Source organism: Oncorhynchus tshawytscha, linkage group LG14 (assembly GCF_018296145.1).
Source record: "Oncorhynchus tshawytscha isolate Ot180627B linkage group LG14, Otsh_v2.0, whole genome shotgun sequence".
In the NCBI taxonomy this organism is placed as follows: Eukaryota; Metazoa; Chordata; class Actinopteri; order Salmoniformes; family Salmonidae; genus Oncorhynchus; species Oncorhynchus tshawytscha.
Window position 1 is genome coordinate 52211075 of NC_056442.1, and position 20108 is coordinate 52231182.

The following is a 20108-nucleotide window of genomic DNA, read 5'->3' on the forward strand; positions in this document are numbered from 1 at the left end:
TTGACATTAAGATACAGCTGGACGACAGCGGCTATATTGAGGGACATATTTGATAGAGATCAGATAGACCACAGAGGGCATTATCACATTATCCTAATACGTCTAGAACTGATTACCATTAGCAGGGAACTGGCAGGAGCTGGGAACCATCTGTTAGAGTGATATGGAGAGGGACTGCCAAGCCACAGAATCAAGGCCCAGACCAAAAACAGAATGTGCTAACACTCTAGAATCCTCCCAAGGTTCCGCAACACATTAGCCAAGTCACTAGCACTCACATGAAGGCCTGAAACTTGCAGGCATGCCAGCAGGCTTATGCTAAAGAAGATGTGTTTAACTTATGCTAAGATGCAAATATGTGTGAGGGGAATGCATTAAGGTAATGTAAAATATGCTAACATCTGAGCAGATGTGTTTAATTTATGCTAAATTTCAAACATTTGATTGGATGCATAGTCTCTGAATAATTCTATATCAGTGGTGGAAAAAGTACTCCATTCTTTTACATGATTAAAAGTATAGAAAACTTAATAGAAAATGACTCAAGAAAAAGATAAAGTCACCCAGTAAAATACTACTTGAGTAAGACTCTAAAAGTATTTGGTTTTAAATATACTTAAGTATCAAAGTAAATGGAATTGCTCAAATGTACTTGAATAAGTATCAAAAGTAAAGTAGAAACCATTTAAAATTCCTTTTATTAACCAGGCGGGACTATTTATTTTTTAATTGACGGATAGCCAGGGGCACCCCGACACTCAGACATAATTTACAAACTAAGCATTTGTGTTTAGTGAGTTTGCCAGAGATCAGAGGCAGTGGTGATGACCAGGGATGTTCTCTTGATAAGTGTGTGAATTGGACCATTTTCCAGGGCAAAAGTATTTTTTGGGTGTTGGGGAAAATGTGCAGAGTAAAAAGCACATTATTGTCTTTAGGAATATAGTAAAAGTAAAAAGTAAAAGTTGGCAAAAAAATATAAGTAGTAAACTAAAATACAGATACACAAAAAAAACTACTTAGGTTGTACTTTAAAGTATTTTTTACTTAAGTACTTTACACCACTGTTCTATATGCATCACACTCATACTAAGATGTAAATATGCATTTAAGGGAAAACATTTCAGTCATGGTAAGGCATTAATATTTGCAGTTAGGATTTAAAGATAAGATAAGAGTGGACGCACTGCACTTCAATAAACACATGCCAAGGGGCAATGTACTTACTAAGCCATGCTGCTAAGACCATCATATTTGAGTGGCTTTGACTAAATGTATGGAAAACAATGATGCAGACAGTTTGAGTGGTTTGAGACAAATACTGTGTGGTTATGACACTGACATTCAACTCCTACAGCCATAATGAATGCACTATTATTCTCTATCTGCTTCTCTTCTCTCCCAGGATATCCAGTACACTGACATTGACTATATGGAAGATAAGAAGGACTTCACTTACGATGAAGTCAACTTCAAAGACCTCCCTCAGTTCGCTGATTACCTGCACGAGAAGGGACAGAAATACATTCTTATATTGGTAAGAAACAGACTGTTTTTGAAAGAAAGAAAAAAAGATATATTATTTAACCAGGCAAGTAATTTAAAAACACAGTCTTATTTACAATGACGGCCTAGGAACAGTGGGTTAACTGCCTTGTTCAGGGGCAGAATGACAGATTTGTCCTTGTCAGTTCAGGGATTAGATCTAGCAACCTTTCGGTTATTGGCCCAACACTCTAACCTGCCACCTACAGTTGATTTGCTTGACTAGTTTTTGCAAACATTTGTTGGTTCTACAGTCAGCTCCAGTTCCAAATGTGCATGTTGAATGAAAACATATTCACATTTCAATAGTAGTGGCACTACTGTAACTTTGCTATTACTTATAGGTTTGAAGTCGCCTAATCTGAGTGTTTTGCTGATTTTGTTGTTGCTAATGTATTTGATTATAGGCGTAAAACCTGTCGCATTCAATTTGTAAATGTAGTTTGTGAACTCTCCAGATAGGATTCCGAGCAGACCGCGATTTGGCGATAGGTCAGGCATATCCCTCGTAGGTCATTACAGTTATGTTGTTGTCTATGTCTACCTTTGAGGAACTTGAGTTATCATTTAATTTATTAGAAAAAGCATTTACCGGTATGACGTCCTTGTTCTCCTTGCATATATGCGTGCGTTAGTGATGCATGGGTGGACTCATAGCCGCAGTCCGGGTGGTTATATCCGCAGGGACGGGTTTAGGGTCATTAAAATGTAACTATTGTGTGGCTGAAGGTCTGGGATTTAGGGTCATTAAATATTGGGGGTTGACTAAAGAGAAAACAATAGCTTTAAAAATCCAAAAATGTATCATTCTTGTGCAATTTATATCTATAGGCTACATTGAGGTTTTTCTTTCATTATTTTAGACTGTCTGGTATTAGTGCATAAACCTAACCTTTAGGGGTTAACTGTATGCGTGGCAAATAGCCGACACAGCCAATCGGCAAATAATGATTTTGGGAACGGGCAGGAGAAGTCAACGTCACAGAGGCAAAAAGAACATTGTCAAAGTTTAATTCAATAAAACCAAAGCTGCGAAAGGAGAGTTGAAAATAATGAGAAGGAGGGGGGCAGAAAAGTAATATTTGGAAAAGATTTGGTGACCAGGTAAAGAGGAGGATTGATTGCAGTGCCAATGTTCTGGCTGTGTTAGGTGTGATGATTGGGAGGCGCTATACAAATTCGACACAGGACTTCAAATAGGCCTATTGCATGGCAAGGGAACTGTAGCCTGCTGTTTAGATGGCTTAAATGGAAACTGAAATCTGGACATTGACTAACCAGAATAAATTACTGTTTTTTTTTGGCAAACTCCAAAGTCCTTTGATAATTCTAGTCCAGTGCGGTTTTAGCAAGAAAACAATGATTGGATAAATTGAATGAAGTGCTGCGCATATCCTATGTATGAAGGGTCTGCTTTCACAGTGAATACATTTGTTTATATGTTTTGTGCGAATTAATTGAATATTGCCACATGCATTATTAAAAAATATTTTTCCTCTGGAATAAGAGACAAACTGGGGTAATAAATACATAACCAACGTTCTCTAGTAATAATAGTCCCGTGAGAATAGGGCTTTAGCCTTGTTGTTTTTTGTGTTTTTTTACCGTGCATTAAATTGTTTAACCGACCAATAAAAAAGAGAGTTCCAAACCTCTCTGCCAATAACAGCTTGTTTTCAGTTCTCCCCTCCCCACTCAAACCACTCCCAGACAGTCCTGATTGATTGAGCAATAGTTTTCTGCTTTAGAAATACAATTTCTGCCCATTTTAATTTAAATCTAATTGCAGTAAGGTACTTAAAGCTGACCCAGAAATGATAGAGTTGATAGTTAAGTTAAATGCAAAATGAAAATAGTTGGGTGGCAAGGGTAGCCTAGTGGTTAGTGTTGGACTCGTAACCGAAAAGTTGCAAGAGCTAATCTCTGAGCTGACAATGTAAAAATCTGTCCTTCTACCCCTGAACAAGGCAGTTAACCCACTGTTGCTAGGCCGTCATTGTAAATAAGAATTTGTTCTTAACTGACTTGCCTAGTTAAATAAAGGTAAAATTAATATAAAATGTTTAATTTGGTCCCGGGCATATGAAAGGGAGAGGAAAGGGGAAATGATTACTCCTGTACCTAGGCCTACTGGAAATCATCATCCTTCCTGTACCTAGGTCTATTGGAAGTCATCATCCTTCCTGTGCCTAGGCCTATTGGAAGTCATCTTCCTTCCTGTACCTAGGCCTATTGGAAGTCATCTTCCTTCCTGTGCCTAGGCCTATTGGAAGTCATCATCTTTCCTGTACAAGGGCTATTGGAAATCATCTTCCTTCCTGTGCCTAGGCCTAGGCCTATTGGAAGTCATCATCCTTCCTGTACCTAGGCCTATTGGAAGTCATCTTCCTTCCTGTAGTACCTAGGCCTATTGGAAGTCATCATCCTTCCTGTACCTAGGCCTATTGGAAGTCATCTTCCTTCCTGTACCTAGGCCTATTGGAAGTCATCTTCCTTCCTTTACCTAGGCCTATTGGAAGTCATCTTCCTTCCTGTACCTAGGCCTATTGGAAGTCATATTCCTTCCTGTACCTAGGTCTATTGGAAGTCATCTTCCTTCCTGTGCCTAGGCCTACTGGAAATCATCTTCCTTCCTGTGCCTAGGCCTATTGGAAATCATCTTCCTTCCTGTGCCTAGGCCTACTGGAAATCATCTTCCTTCCTGTACCTAGGCCTATTGGAAATCATCTTCCTTCCTGTACCTAGGTCTATTGGAAATCATCTTCCTTCCTGTGCCTAGGCCTATTGGAAGTCATCTTCCTTCCTGTACCTAGGCCTATTGGAAGTCATCTTCCTTCCTGTGCCTAGGCCTATTGGAAGTCATCATCTTTCCTGTACAAGGGCTATTGGAAATCATCTTCCTTCCTGTGCCTAGGCCTAGGCCTATTGGAAGTCATCATCCTTCCTGTACCTAGGCCTATTGGAAGTCATCATCCTTCCTGTACCTAGGCCTATTGGAAGTCATCTTCCTTCCTGTACCTAGGCCTATTGGAAGTCATCATCCTTCCTGTACCTAGGCCTAAGTCATCTTCCTTCCTGTACCTAGGCCTATTGGAAGTCATCTTCCTTCCTTTACCTAGGCCTATTGGAAGTCATCTTCCTTCCTGTACCTAGGCCTATTGGAAGTCATCTTCCTTCCTGTACCTAGGTCTATTGGAAGTCATCTTCCTTCCTGTGCCTAGGCCTACTGGAAATCATCTTCCTTCCTGTGCCTAGGCCTATTGGAAATCATCTTCCTTCCTGTGCCTAGGCCTACTGGAAATCATCTTCCTTCCTGTACCTAGGCCTATTGGAAATCATCTTCCTTCCTGTACCTAGGTCTATTGGAAATCATCTTCCTTCCTGTGCCTAGGCCTACTGGAAATCATCTTCCTTCCTGTGCCTAGGCCTATTGTAAATCATCTTCCTTCCTGTACCTAGGCCTACTGGAAATCATCATCCTTCCTGTACCTAGGTCTATTGGAAGTCATCATCCTTCCTGTACCTAGGCCTACTGGAAATCATCATCCTTCCTGTACCTAGGTCTATTGGAAGTCATCATCCTTCCTGTGCCTAGGCCTACTGGAAATCATCTTCCTTCCTGTGCCTAGGCCTACTGGAAATCATCTTCCTTCCTGTGCCTAGGCCTATTGGAAATCATCTTCCTTCCTGTACCTAGGCCTACTGGAAATCATCATCCTTCCTGTACCTAGGTCTATTGGAAGTCATCATCCTTCCTGTACCTAGGCCTACTGGAAGTCATCATCCTTCCTGTACCTAGGCCTACTGGAAATCATCATCCTTCCTGTACCTAGGCCTATTGGAAGTCATCTTCCTTCCTGTGCCTAGGCCTGAGACATGGTAGTCTACCCTATGACAAAATGCGATGCACGCGACCATTCCAAATGTTTCTCACATATCAAGGCTCATTCCCTCTATAATAGCCTGTTGTGAGTAGGCTTATTTTAAAATGTTTTTATTGAGTTTAGTGCAGTTGTGCCAAAGAAAATGGCTGTGTTATTGTCTTTCAGGACCCGGCAATAGCCACCAGTAAGAGGATCAACGGGCCGTATGAGGCCTATGACCGAGGAACACAGAAGAACGCTTGGGTCACTGAGGCTGATGGGAAAACACCTCTAGTGGGAGAGGTAGGTGGGAAGGGAGGTGGTGGAGGTGGAGGTGGTGGTGATGGTGATGGTGATGGTGATGTGCATGTGCATGTGTCTGTGAGTGCTTGAGTGCGTGTGAGAGAGAGAGGCAGGCTAGTGTTGTTTTTAAATGATCATTCCCACTTTGTGTTGGCTATGTGTGTAGAGAGAGACAGGCAGGCTAGTGTTGTTTTTAAATGATCATTCCCACTTTGTGTTGGCTATGTGTGTAGAGAGAGACAGGCAGGCTAGTGTTGTTTTTAAATGATCATTCCCACTTTGTGTTGGCTATGTGTGTAGAGAGAGACAGGCAGGCTAGTGTTGTTTTTAAATGATCATTCCCACTTTGTGTTGGCTATGTGTGTAGAGAGAGACAGGCAGGCTAGTGTTGTTTTTAAATGATCAATCCCACTTTGTGTTGGCTATGTGTGTAGAGAGAAACAGGCAGGCTAGTGTTGTTTTTAAATGATCAATCCCACTTTGTGTTGGCTATGTGTGTAGAGAGAGACAGGCAGGCTAGTGTTGTTTTTAAATGATCAATCCCACTTTGTGTTGGCTATGTGTGTAGAGAGAGACAGGCAGGCTAGTGTTGTTTTTAAATGATCAATCCCACTTTGTGTTGGCTATGTGTGTAGAGAGAGACAGGCAGGCTAGTGTTGTTTTTAAATGATCATTCCCACTTTGTGTTGGCTATGTGTGTAGAGAGAGACAGGCAGGCTAGTGTTGTTTTTAAATGATCATTCCCACTTTGTGTTGGCTATGTGTGTAGAGAGAGACAGGCAGGCTAGTGTTGTTTTTAAATGATCATTCCCACTTTGTGTTGGCTATGTGTGTAGAGAGAGACAGGCAGGCTAGTGTTGTTTTTAAATGATCATTCCCACTTTGTGTTGGCTATGTGTGTAGAGAGAGACAGGCAGGCTAGTGTTGTTTTTAAATGATCATTCCCACTTTGTGTTGGCTATGTGTGTAGAGAGAGACAGGCAGGCTAGTGTTGTTTTTAAATGATCATTCCCACTTTGTGTTGGCTATGTGTGTAGAGAGAGACAGGCAGGCTAGTGTTGTTTTTAAATGATCAATCCCACTTTGTGTTGGCTATGTGTGTAGAGAGAAACAGGCAGGCTAGTGTTGTTTTTAAATGATCAATCCCACTTTGTGTTGGCTATGTGTGTAGAGAGAGACAGGCAGGCTAGTGTTGTTTTTAAATGATCAATCCCACTTTGTGTTGGCTATGTGTGTAGAGAGAGACAGGCAGGCTAGTGTTGTTTTTAAATGATCAATCCCACTTTGTGTTGGCTATGTGTGTAGAGAGAGACAGGCAGGCTAGTGTTGTTTTTAAATGATCATTCCCACTTTGTGTTGGCTATGTGTGTAGAGAGAGACAGGCAGGCTAGTGTTGTTTTTAAATGATCATTCCCACTTTGTGTTGGCTATGTGTGTAGAGAGAGACAGGCAGGCTAGTGTTGTTTTTAAATGATCATTCCCACTTTGTGTTGGCTATGTGTGTAGAGAGAGACAGGCAGGCTAGTGTTGTTTTTAAATGATCAATCCCACTTTGTGTTGGCTATGTGTGTAGAGAGAGACAGGCAGGCTAGTGTTGTTTTTAAATGATCATTCCCACTTTGTGTTGGCTATGTGTGTAGAGAGAGACAGGCAGGCTAGTGTTGTTTTTAAATGATCATTCCCACTTTGTGTTGGCTATGTGTGTAGAGAGAGGCAGGCTAGTGTTGTTTTTAAATGATCATTCCCACTTTGTGTTGGCTATGTGTGTAGAGAGAGACAGAGAGCGTTTACAAATGTCTTCAGATCAGATCATATCTCATGGGTTAACGATTAAACCTGGCCCAGTGCTAATCACTATTTATGGTTTTATATCAGGTCAAACAGGTGCATTGATTCTACATCCGTGTTTAATCTCTAACTGTCCTGCATCACAGACGGTGTGCTCCGTGTATTAGCACAGACTGATCTTACTTACACCAAGTGTGTGTGTGTGTGTGTGTATGTGTGTGTGTTTGCGTGCGTGCATGAGTGAGTGAGTGGGTTCTGCCTCACTGATTGTGCTTATAAACACAATAGAGGCAGCTGATGAGTAATCGTCTAGACAGTGGGATGTTAGTCATTGTGGAGCATGCAAAGACGTGCAGCTATTTATTATAGCACCAAGGGTTAAGGGCTGGTGTAGATAAGGTATTTATTATGGCGTTAAGGGTTAAGGGCTGGTGTAGATAAGGTATTTATTATGGCGTTAAGGGTTAAGGGCTGGTGTAGATAAGGTATTTATTATAGCACTAAGGGTTAAGGGCTGGTGTAGATAAGGTATTTATTATAGCACTAAGGGTTAAGGGCTGGTGTAGATAAGGTATTTATTATAGCAACAAGGGTTAAGGGCTGGTGTAGATAAGGTATTTATTATAGCACCAAGGGTTAAGGGCTGGTGTAGATAAGGTATTTATTATGGCGTTAAGGGTTAAGGGCTGGTGTAGATAAGGTATTTATTATAGCACCAAGGGTTAAGGGCTGGTGTAGATAAGGTATTTATTATAGCACCAAGGGTTAAGGGCTGGTGTAGATAAGGTATTTATTATAGCACCAAGGGTTAAGGGCTGGTGTAGATAAGGTATGTATTATAGCACCAAGGGTTAAGGGCTGGTGTAGATAAGGTATTTATTATAGCACCAAGGGTTAAGGGCTGGTGTAGATAAGGTATTTATTATAGCACTAATGGTTAAGGGCTGGTGTAGATAAGGTATTTATTATAGCACCAAGGGTTAAGGGCTGGTGTAGATAAGGTATTTATTATGGCACCAAGGGTTAAGGGCTGGTGTAGATAAGGTATTTATTATGGCATTAACTTCTTGATGCACGGATCCCTTTAGCGGGATCATTTTCATGAACAACCGCTGAATTGTAGAGCGCCACATTAAAATAAAAAAATAAAAAATGTTTATATTCATGAAATCACAAGTGCAATATAGCAGAACAAAGCTTAGCTTGTTTTTAATCCACCTGTCATGTCAGATTTTGAACATATGCTTTACAGTGAAAGCAATCCAAGCGTTTGTGAGAGTTTATCGATCACTAGACAAAACATTATGAACATCTAGCATCAAAGTAGTTTGGTCACGAAAATCAGAAAAGCAATACAATTAATTCTGATGTTTTCACTCACGAGACTCCCAGTTACACAATAAATGTTCCTTTTGTTGCATAAAGATTATTTTTATATCCAAAATACCTCCATTTGTTTGGCGTGTTATGTTCAGAAATCCACACGCTCGAGCGGTCACGTCATCGCAGACGAAAATTCCAAATAGTTTCCGTAATGTCCACAGAAACAGGTCAAACGTTTTTTATCATCACTTTTTTATAAAAACTGATTCAAGAATATGTTTGGGAAGACAGAGGTAGGTGGAGAATACAATATAATGATGTTATGAGAGAATTTGAGAGAGAGAGAACAGACAGAATGGGGGATAATGTAATGGTCAGGAAGAGAGAATGGAGCGAGTGGTGTAACTCCATCTTTCTGCCTCGAAACAGGCAGAAAGATGGAGGGACTGAGAAATATGGTGGAGCGAGAAAGATGGAAACCTCCTGTAGATGATGGATTACAACTTCTGGACATCAGGACTGCGATTATTCACCACAGACTGGCAGAATACTTTTTTTAACGAGTCTGAAAAGGCCGATGCCAACGATATACTGCTTTCTCAGGAACAGGCCCAGATCCCCGTGATTTGCGTGAAGAGGAGGAGGAGAAAAAGGGTTCGGAGGGCGGGCTGCCTTCTGAGAATTTGTAGGCGATCGAATAAACCCCCAATGCCTTCCATTCTGCTAGCAAATGTGCAATCTTTGTACAATAACATAGATGACCTATGTGGAAGATTAAACTACCAACGTGACATTCAAAACTGTAATATCTTATGCTTCACGGAGTCGTGGCTGAACGACGACACTATCAACATACAGCTGGCTGGTTACACACTGTACCGGCAGGATATAACAGCGGCGTCTGGTAAGACAAGGGGTGGCGGACTGTGTATTTTTGTAAATAACAGCTGGCGCACGATATCTAAGGAAGTCTCTAGCTTTTGCTTGCCTGAGAAAGAGTATCTCATGACTAACTGTAGACCACACTATCTACCTAGAGAGTTTTCATTTGTATTTCTTGTAGCTGTTTACATTGCACCACGCTAGCGACGCTATCGTCCCACCTGGCCAACATCCAGTGAGATTGCAGAGCGCCAAATTCAAATACAGAAATACTGATTATAAAAATTCAGAAAAGATACGACTATTAAACATAGGTTTAAAGATGAACTTCTTGTGAATCCAACCATGGTGTCAGATTTAAAAAATGCTTTACGGCGAAAGCATACCTTACACATTTTTAAGAACATAGCCCAGCAGACAAATCATTACAAACAGTAACCAGCCAAGTAGAAGAGTTACACCAGTCAGAAATAGAGATAAAATGAATCCCTTTGATGATATTCATATGTTTGCACTCAGAAGACATTCATTTAATCAATAAATGTTCCTTTTGTTCAATAAAGTATCTCCTTATATCCGAAAACCTTTGTTTGTGTGTTTCTTCAGTAATCCACTCAAACGCAGTCGAAAAAGGCAGACAAAAAGTCAAAATTGCATCCCTAAAGTTCATAGAAACATGTCAAACGATGCTAATATTCAATCCGCAGGTTGTTTTTAGCCTAAATGATCTATAATATTTCAACCGGACAATAACGTTGTCAATATAAAAGGTAAACAAGAAATGCACTCTCTCTGTCTCGCGCATGAAAAAGCTCTGTGACACGGCAGGGTCCACTCATTCAGACTGCTCTTACTCCCTAATTTTTCAGAAACAATTTCTAAAGACTGTTGACATCTAGTGGAAGGCATAGGAACTGCAGTTTGAGTCCTAAGTCAATGGATACTGTAATGGCATTGAATAGAAAACTACAACAACAAAAACCATTTTTAATTCTTGAATGGATTTTTCTCAGGTTTTTGCCTGACAAATCAGTTCTGTTATACTCACAGACATTATTTTAACAGTTTTGGAAACTTTAGAGTATTTTCTATCCAAATCTACTAATTTGTGCATATCCTATCTTCTGGGCCCGAGTAGAAGGCAGTTTAATTTGGGCATACTTTTCATCCAAAATTCCAAATGCTGCCCCCTACCCTAGAGAAGTTATTAAACAAGTCAATATTCACAAGGACGCAGTTCCAGAGAGATTACCAGGACGTGCACTGCGAAGATGCGCCGACCAACTGGCATGTGTCTTCACTGACATTTTCAACCTCTCCCTGTCCTGAGTCTGTAAAACCAGGATGTTTTAAGCAGACCTCCATAGTGCCTGTGCCCAAGAACACTAAGGTAACCTGCCTAAATGACCACGTCTGTAGCCATGAAATGCTTTGAAAGGCTGGTCATAGCTCACATCAGCACCATCAATACCATTATCCCAGAAACCCTAGACCCACTCCAATTTGCATACAGCCCCAACAGATCCACAGATGATGCAATCTCTATTGCACTCCACACTGCCCTTTTCCACATGGACAAAAGTGAGAATGCTGTTCATTGACTACAGCTCAGCGTTCAATACCATAGTGCCCTCAAAGCTCATCAATAAGCTAAGGACCCTGGGACTAAACACCTCTCTCTGTAACTGGATCCTGGACTTCCTGATGGGGGAGACTGAAAAGATTTGGCATGGGTCCTCAGATCCTCAAAAGGTTCTACAGCTGCACCATCGAGAGATCCTCACTGGTTGCATCACTGCCTGGTATGGAAACTGCGGCCTTCGACCGCAAGGCACTACAGAGGGTAGTGTGCACTGGGGCCAAGCTTCCTTCTATGAAGGACCTCTATACCAGGCGGCGCCAGAGGAAGTCAAGTGGTACCGGAGCGCCAAGTCTAGGTCCAAGAGGCTTCTAAACAGCTTCTACCCCTAATCCATAAGACTCCTGAACACCTAATCAAATGGCTACCCAAACTATTTGCATTGCTCTCTGTTTGTTATCATCTATGCATAGTCACTTCAATAACTCTATCTACATGTACTGTACTTATTACCCCAACTAACCGGTGACCCTGCACATTGACTCTGTACCGGTACACCCTTGTATATAGTCTCGCTATTGTTATTTTACTGCTGCTCTGGAAATAACTGCATCTTTGGTTAGGGCCTCGTTAGTAAGCATTTCACTGTAAGATGAAACACCTGTTGTATTCAGAGCATATGACCATTTCAATTTGATTTCATTTGATTAGATTAACCCTGACCTTGGAGGCATCATATATCTGCCCAAAAGTTGTTCCTATATATCTGCTCCCTTGAGAGTTAAATCTTTCTGCTCGTGGTTGTGAAGTTGTTAGCGGGGGATAAAAGCTAGCTAATGTTTAACTGTGGGGAGTGAAGAAATCTTGAGATTTCATCTTTACAACCCTGTCATACAAGGTCAGCGAAGACCTCAACCTAATATACACATGTATGCATTGCTACAGACACACACATGCAATGCCCTCCCCCTCTTTATCTGAGGATTAATCATTGCTCTCTGTGCTGCATGTCATTAGCAAAGGCTTCAAACTCACAGTCACGTCTGGATATTTATATTGTAGAATCGATTTCTCCCCCCTCTCTCTCATATGTCCTTCTCTCCCCTCTAAATGTTTCCATCTCATTTCTACCATCGTTATCCCCTCCTATCCTCTCTCTTTCTCTGTGTCCTTTGCTCCACCTTTGCTCTACTTCGTGTTTCTCTGCTCTCTTCTCTCTCTATACTGTAGGTCTGTCCAGATGACTTAGTGTTTCTCTCTCTATACTGTAGGTCTGTCCAGATGACTTAGTGTTTCTCTCTCTATACTGTAGGTCTGTCCAGGTGACTTAGTGTTTCTCTCTCTATACTGTAGGTCTGTCCAGATGACTTAGTGTTTCTCTCTCTATACTGTAGGTCTGTCCAGATGACTTAGTGTTTCTCTCTCTATACTGTAGGTCTGTCCAGATGACTTAGTGTTTCTCTCTCTATACTGTAGGTCTGTCCAGGTGACTTAGTGTTTATCTCTTCTCTCTCTATACTGTAGGTCTGTCCAGATGACTTAGTATTTATCTCTTCTCTTCTCTCTATATACTGTAGGTCTGTCCAGATGACTTAGTGTTTATCTCTTCTCTCTATACTGTAGGTCTGTCCAGATGACTTAGTGTTTCTCTCTCTATACTGTAGGTCTGTCGAGATGACTTAGTGTTTATCTCTTCTCTCTATACTGTAGGTCTGTCAGATGACTTGGTGACTATAGTAGGTCTGTCCAGATAACTTAGTGTTTTCTCTCTATACTGTAGGTCTGTCCAGATGACTTGGTGTTTCTCTCTCTATACTGTAGGTCTGTCGAGATGACTTAGTGTTTATCTCTTCTCTCTATACTGTAGGTCTGTCCAGATGACTTAGTGTTTCTCTCTCTATACTGTAGGTCTGTCCAGATGACTTAGTGTTTCTCTCTCTATACTGTAGGTCTGTCCAGATGACTTAGTGTTTCTCTCTCTATACTGTAGGTCTGTCCAGATAACTTAGTGTTTATCTCTTCTCTCTATACTGTAGGTCTGTCCAGATGACTTGGTGTTTCTCTCTCTATACTGTAGGTCTGTCCAGATGAGTTGGTGTTTTCTCTCTATACTGTAGGTCTGTCCAGATGACTTAGTGTTTTCTCTCTATACTGTAGGTCTGTCCAGATGACTTAGTGTTTCTCTCTCTATACTGTAGGTCTGTCCAGATAACTTAGTGTTTCTCTCTCTATACTGTAGGTCTGTCCAGATGAGTTGGTGTTTCTTGACAATAACCCTTCTCTCCTCCTCTCCTCCTCATATCCTATTCTCTACCCTCTCTCTCTAGGTCTGGCCAGGTGTGGCAGTGTTTCCAGACTACACTAACCCCAGCTGTAAAGAGTGGTGGATTGATGAGTACGTCAGATTATTCAAAGAAATCAAACATGACGCTCTGTGGATTGTAAGTCTATTCTACTAATGCTTAGTTGTACTATATTTATGTTCAAGTCTGACATCCACATCCACACATCCCAACTCTGTCTTCTTCCTGACAGGATATGAATGAGGTGTCTAACTTCATGAAAGGCTCCATCAAGGGATGTGATGACAACAATCTCAACTACCCTCCCTTCACTCCTAGTAAGACTGTTTAGTAACCCTCAACTACCCTCCCTTCACTCCTAGTAAGACTGTTTAGTAACCCTCAACTACCCTCCCTTCACTCCTAGTAAGGCTGTTTAGTAACCCTCAACTACCCTCCCTTCACTCCTAGTAAGGCTGTTTAGTAACCCTCAACTACCCTCCCTTCACTCCTAGTAAGACTGTTTAGTAACCCTCAACTACCCTCCCTTCACTCCTAGTAAGACTGTTTAGTAACCCTCAACTACCCTCCCTTCACTCCTAGTAAGACTGTTTAGTAACCCTCAACTACCCTCCCTTCACTCCTAGTAAGACTGTTTAGTAACCCTCAACTACCCTCCCTTCACTCCTAGTAAGGCTGTTTAGTAACCCTCAACTACCCTCCCTTCACTCCTAGTAAGGCTGTTTAGTAACCCTCAACTACCCTCCCTTCACTCCTAGTAAGGCTGTTTATTAAGCAAAATCAGTACACTGGTATCTCTGATGAAAGGAGCCACATTCTATTTTTTTAAATTAACAGGAAACACAAACTTTTTTGAATATCAGAAACTGCAGACAAAAAAATATATCCTCCACGCTTCTCTCTCATTCTGTCCTCCTCCTCCTCAGGTATCCTGGATGGGGTGTTGTACAGTAAAACTCTGTGTATGGACTCGAAACAGACCTGGGGAAACCACTATGATGTCCACAGTCTCTATGGATACGCCATGGTTCTAGCCACCAGAGAGTGAGTAGGGATCTTACTATGTGTGTAGACCTTGTACTGAAGCTCTGCCATAGAATGGACTATTTAGTCTGTATACTTGAATTCCACCAGCATATCCTTATCACTGTAAAATGATGTAGGTCTAGAGTTAGAGGCCTTGCTATGTGCTGAGTGAGGCTGAACTGTCCTGATGTTTCAGAGGTGAGTTGTGATGATTTGTCTAAATAAATAGAGCATCATTAAAAATAGAGCCTCGGGCGCTGTCATTGGGTCGACTAGTCAAATGAGGATTGTTGTGTCTCGGAGGTAAATCCCTATGCACGCATAACCACCCGCACGCACACACAGAGTTATGTCTCAGTGGAGAATCCTGACACAGCTCTTTGAGTTACATTGTCTTCTGAGAGGCCTCCTCCATCGCTGACTCATCCTGTTAGCATACCGCCCGCTAGCTCCACTCCTCTGTCACTTCATCCTGTTAGCATACCGCTCGCTAGCTCCACTCCTCTGTCACTTCATCCTGTTAGCATACCGCTCGCTAGCTCCACTCCTCTGTCACTTCATCCTGTTAGCATACCGCTCGCTAGCTCCACTCCTCTGTCACTTAATTCTGTTAGCATACCGCTCGCTAGCTCCACTCCTCTGTCACTTCATCCTGTTAGCATACCGCTCGCTAGCTCCACTCCTCTTTAGTCCTGACTTTAATTTTTTCTTCTGTCTATTTCTCTCTCGGCTAATTAAAAGGCCTTATTGTCAGGAGACACACTTTGTAAACATCATCAGAACATAATATTGTCATGAAAATCAATGCCAGTTTGATTTAGCTAGCTAATTAGAGCAGTAAAGCAGTTATGATGATACTCTCTATCTCTCTCATTCTCTCTACACAACCCTCCCTCTCCCCCTACTCTCCCTGTAGTGCTCTAGAGCGTGTGTTTGAGGGGAACAGGAGCCTGATACTGACCCGCTCGTCCTTCCCTGGTGTGGGGAAGTACTCCGGCCACTGGCTGGGTGACAATGCTGCTAACTGGAACGACATCAAATGGGCCATACCTGGCATGCTGGAGTTTGGCCTGTTCGGAATCCCCTACGTGAGTACCTCAACGTGATGTCCAACGGTTTGATACCGTCATCTATTGATTTATCAGGTTGGGCTATTTATCTGTTTGGAGACTGAAAAGTGTCTTGACTGGAAGCTGGTTCTTTACTCCCACAGCTGAGACAGAGGCAGGTAAGTGAGAAACACTTACTGATGAGATATTAGAATGGGTAGAAGCCGTTTGGCTCTGGCCTCAGACAAGTAACATTGCAAACGTCAGTGAGAAACCAACACGCACACGCTCAAAGACACACACACACCTCCAGGTGTGACAGGGAGTGTTAGAGTTGCCAACCACAGTCCTGAAGAGACTCTGTCCAAGAGGTTTTCCAATTCTTGTTTGGCACACACACTCATTCAAACTTACTCTCTCTCAATTACACACACACACACACACACGCACACACACGCACACACACGCACACACACGCACACACACACACACTCCTGGCATAAGGAGACTTGGATTTGGATCGATGTCCTCCCATTGAGCATGCTGTTAAAGTGCCCTGCTATCAAACAATAGCAACACCCAAACACACTGCTCTCAAAGGATGGGCCATTGATTGGGTATTTTCTTTTATGCTTACCATATGCAATTACCAAAACAGAGACTGCATACATGTATTCTGCCAATTTAGCCTTATTGAATTGTTTTAACAAATGGAAACCAATATAAGACAAGATAAACAATTCCCTTCCAGACCCTGCTGTATAGTTTCAAATGCTAGTTTCAAATGTTATATCTGTGTGCTTTCCTGATTTTTTTTTTTGTGAGTGTGTCGGTGTTTGTAACGTTCTGTCTTGTCCTGTGTTGTGCGTTTTCAGATCGGTGCTGATATTTGCGGTTTCTTTGACGACGTGTCAGAAGAGTTGTGTCGTCGTTGGATGCAGGTTGGAGCATTCTATCCCTTCAGCCGGAACCACAACGCCCAGCATTACAAGGTACCTGTTCTCTTCTTTCTTTACAACACCATCTACAGTATGGAGTCAAAAAGTTTCAAATGTATGGATCCAAGTATGGATGTGTCAAAGTAAAAACAGAGAAGGATTTCTGATGAAGGTTCATGTTGTCAACCTTTCGGGCCTAAGGGCCTTTTTCAAAACAAGTCACAGTTTCAATGCTCAGTCTCCCTTTACATTGTGATTGGAGACGGCTCAAGACTTAGATAGGATAACAATGCAGGGTCAGTCCAGGGCAGCGAAGGGGACATTGCCCTACAAAGGGTGCCGTCTTTCGGATGGGACGTTTAAATGGGTGTCCTGACTGTGGTCAACAAAGATCCCATGTCACCTATCATAAGTGTAGGGGCGTTAGCCCTGGTGTCCTGGCTAATTTCCCCATCTGGCTATTGTAGCTTCACCATAACCTAATCACCTCCAGCTTCCAATTGGCTCATTCATCCCATTCCTCATCCCCCCTGTAACTCTTCCCCAGTTCGTTGCTGTAAAAGAGAACATGTGACCGACTGCCTCTATTCATTCTTAATGTAGCAACATTTGATGTTGTGTTTTTTACGTTGGATCAGAGTAGAGACGCAGAGCTAGAAAATGGTATATCGTACACTATGCTTGAGGAACAATGGGGAAAGTGATTCTGCTTTGAAACTTTTGTGAAAATGGTCCTTGAATCTTTTGCTACACCTACTGGAGAGCTCTTCTTTGTCTACACCCATTCAGCATCGTTCACACCCTCTTAACCCAGCTCTTCAAGGATTCACATGTGAGGTCATGTAGCAAACACACACTATATCAAATCAAATCTAAGTTTATTTGTCACATGCACAGGATACAGAAGGTGTAAATGGTACAGTGAAGTGGTACCTTGCATATAGTACAAATATTTTATAATTATTCAATGATGCTTACCCGACGCCAGTGGAGGCTCCTCAGAGGAAGAAAGGAAGGACTATCATCCTCAGATAATTTCATAAAAAATGTGAATTGTAAAACATTTAAAAAGCTATAACTTTTAGATTAAACTAAACTAAATATAATTACATCACTAAATAACTGATTAAAACACACTATTTTGCAAAGAATGTCTACAGTAGCCTCAGAAGCACTCTGTAGGGTAGCACCATGGTGTAACTTCTGTCCTCCTCTGGGTACATTGACTTCAATACAAAACCTAGGAGGCTCATGGTTCTCACCCCATTCCATAGACTTACACAGTAATTATGAGAACTTCCAGAGGACGTCCTCTGCCTATGTCCGCCTGCTTGTGTAACAATTAACTGGTTGTACACTAACGTTACTGCATGATTGTAGTGGGTTTAGTAACATGTTATTATTATTATTTGTAATTATTATTATTATTATTTTTAAATTCAGATCAACAATTTACATTGTTACATCATACGAAACAGAACGTAGGTATTAACAAGAAAATACTAAAACATACAAAACATATGAAGTAATACAAAAATGTACAATTCTACTGCAATTGTAATCACTTTGAAAAAATATTATAATGGTTCAGGAAAATGTTATTCTTGTTGTTATTCACTATTTTAATAAAATAGTTAAATTCAATCAAAAAGATGTGTAATTTTGGTGTAGAATTTTAGAAATTTTGTTTGTCTATAAAGTTATTGGCCACAAGAAATAAAAATTCACAATCATTTCAATGGTCTTGTTATCATTGCAATAGTAACATATTATATCCTTCATGTCAAAAACATGGGTGGTGATCATAATGGTAAATAAGTATTTTGCAAGGTTTTCCCAGAATTCTGACACAAATTTACATTCAAAGAACAAGTGAGACAGATTCTCACCTTGAAGAATGTGTCTTATATATTTATTACAACATGATTTCTCAAGTAAGCCCACGCCTTCCAATCTGAGTTCTGGATAAACTTTGTGATCATTACCAAAGCTAAAATTAGTTTTCATTAGTGTAGTTAGACCACTGGGAACGGCTTTGATCACAGAAATAAACTCTCTGCAAGGTATTGGGAACTCTTTCAATGTTATAAATTGTTCATATCTGAGAATATTATCCTTGATTATGTTAGGTCATAGCCAAGTCCAAAAACACAAAGCCATTTTTCCAGCCAAAGGGAGGAGTCACAAAAAGCAGAAATATAGATCAAATTAAGCATTAACCTTTGATGATCTTCATCAGATTACACTCATAGGACATCATGTTACACAATACATGTATGTTTTGTTCGATAATGTGCATATTTATATCCCAAAAACTCAGTTTACATTGGCGCCTTACGTGCAGAAATGTTTTGATTCCAAAACATCCGGTGATTTTGCAGAAATACTCATAATAAACATTGATAAAAGATACAACTGTTATTCACAGAATTAAAGATAGACTTCCCTTAATTAATGGACTTTATGGAACAAATAATCTGAAAATGGCGCTCAGAACCCAAAAACAGCCAGAGGAATATCCGCCATTTTGGAATCAACAAAGTTAGAAATTACACAATAAATATTCACTTACCTTTGATGATCTTCATCAGAAGGCACTCCCAGGAATCCCAGCTCGACAATAAATGACTGATTTGTTCCATAAAGTCCATCATGTATATCCAAATAGCCACTTGTTGTTAGCGTGTTCAGCCCAGTAACCTTCATGAGGCGCGAGAATTTCGTCCAGACGACAACTCAAACAGTTCCGTTAGAGGTCGTAGAAACAAACAGTGTAGGGAAACAATCTTTAGGATGTTTTCAACATAAAACATCAATAATGTTCCAACCGGAGAATTCCTTTGTCTTCAGAAAAGCACTGGAACGAGTCTGTCGGGAGCTCGCGTCATGAGACCAAGGCTCTCTGCCAGACCACTGACTCAAAGAGGTCTCATGAGCCCCTCCTTTATAGTAGAATCCTCATTCAAGTTTCTAAAGACGATTGACATCTAGTGGAAGCTGTAGGAAGTGCAACTTTATCCATATCTCAATGTGTATTCGGTAGGCCAAGCTTTGAAAAACTACAAACCTCAGATTTCCCACTTCCTGTTTGGATTTCTTCTCAGGTTTTTGCCTGCCATATGAGTTACAGTGCCTTGCGAAAGTATTCGGCCCCCTTGAACTTTGCGACCTTTTGCCACATTTCAGGCTTCAAACATAAAGATATAAAACTGTATTTTTTTGTGAAGAATCATCAACAAGTGGGACACTCATGAAGTGGAATGACATTTATTGAATATTTCAAACTTTTTTAACAAATCAAAAACTGAAAAATTGGGCGTGCAAAATTATTCAGCCCCTTTACTTTCAGTGCAGCAAAAACTCTCTCCAGAAGTTCAGTGAGGATCTCTGAATGATCCAATGTTGACCTAAATGACTAATGATGATAAATACAATCCACCTGTGTGTAATCAAGTCTCCGTATAAATGCACCTGCACTGTGATAGTCTCAGAGGTCCGTTAAAAGCGCA

The 20108-nt window shown here is 41.1% G+C and overlaps 1 protein-coding gene across 1 annotated transcript in view; it reads left to right on the forward strand.

Annotated features, from left to right (window-relative positions):
- si (sucrase-isomaltase (alpha-glucosidase)) overlaps positions 1–20108 on the forward strand; it is a 106833-nt gene that overhangs the window by 20535 nt on the left and 66190 nt on the right. The window contains 7 exon segments of the mRNA XM_042296571.1: positions 1406–1537; positions 5595–5711; positions 13611–13724; positions 13819–13903; positions 14513–14630; positions 15529–15700; positions 16537–16653. Of these exon segments, the coding sequence (XP_042152505.1) occupies positions 1406–1537; positions 5595–5711; positions 13611–13724; positions 13819–13903; positions 14513–14630; positions 15529–15700; positions 16537–16653 (855 nt within the window).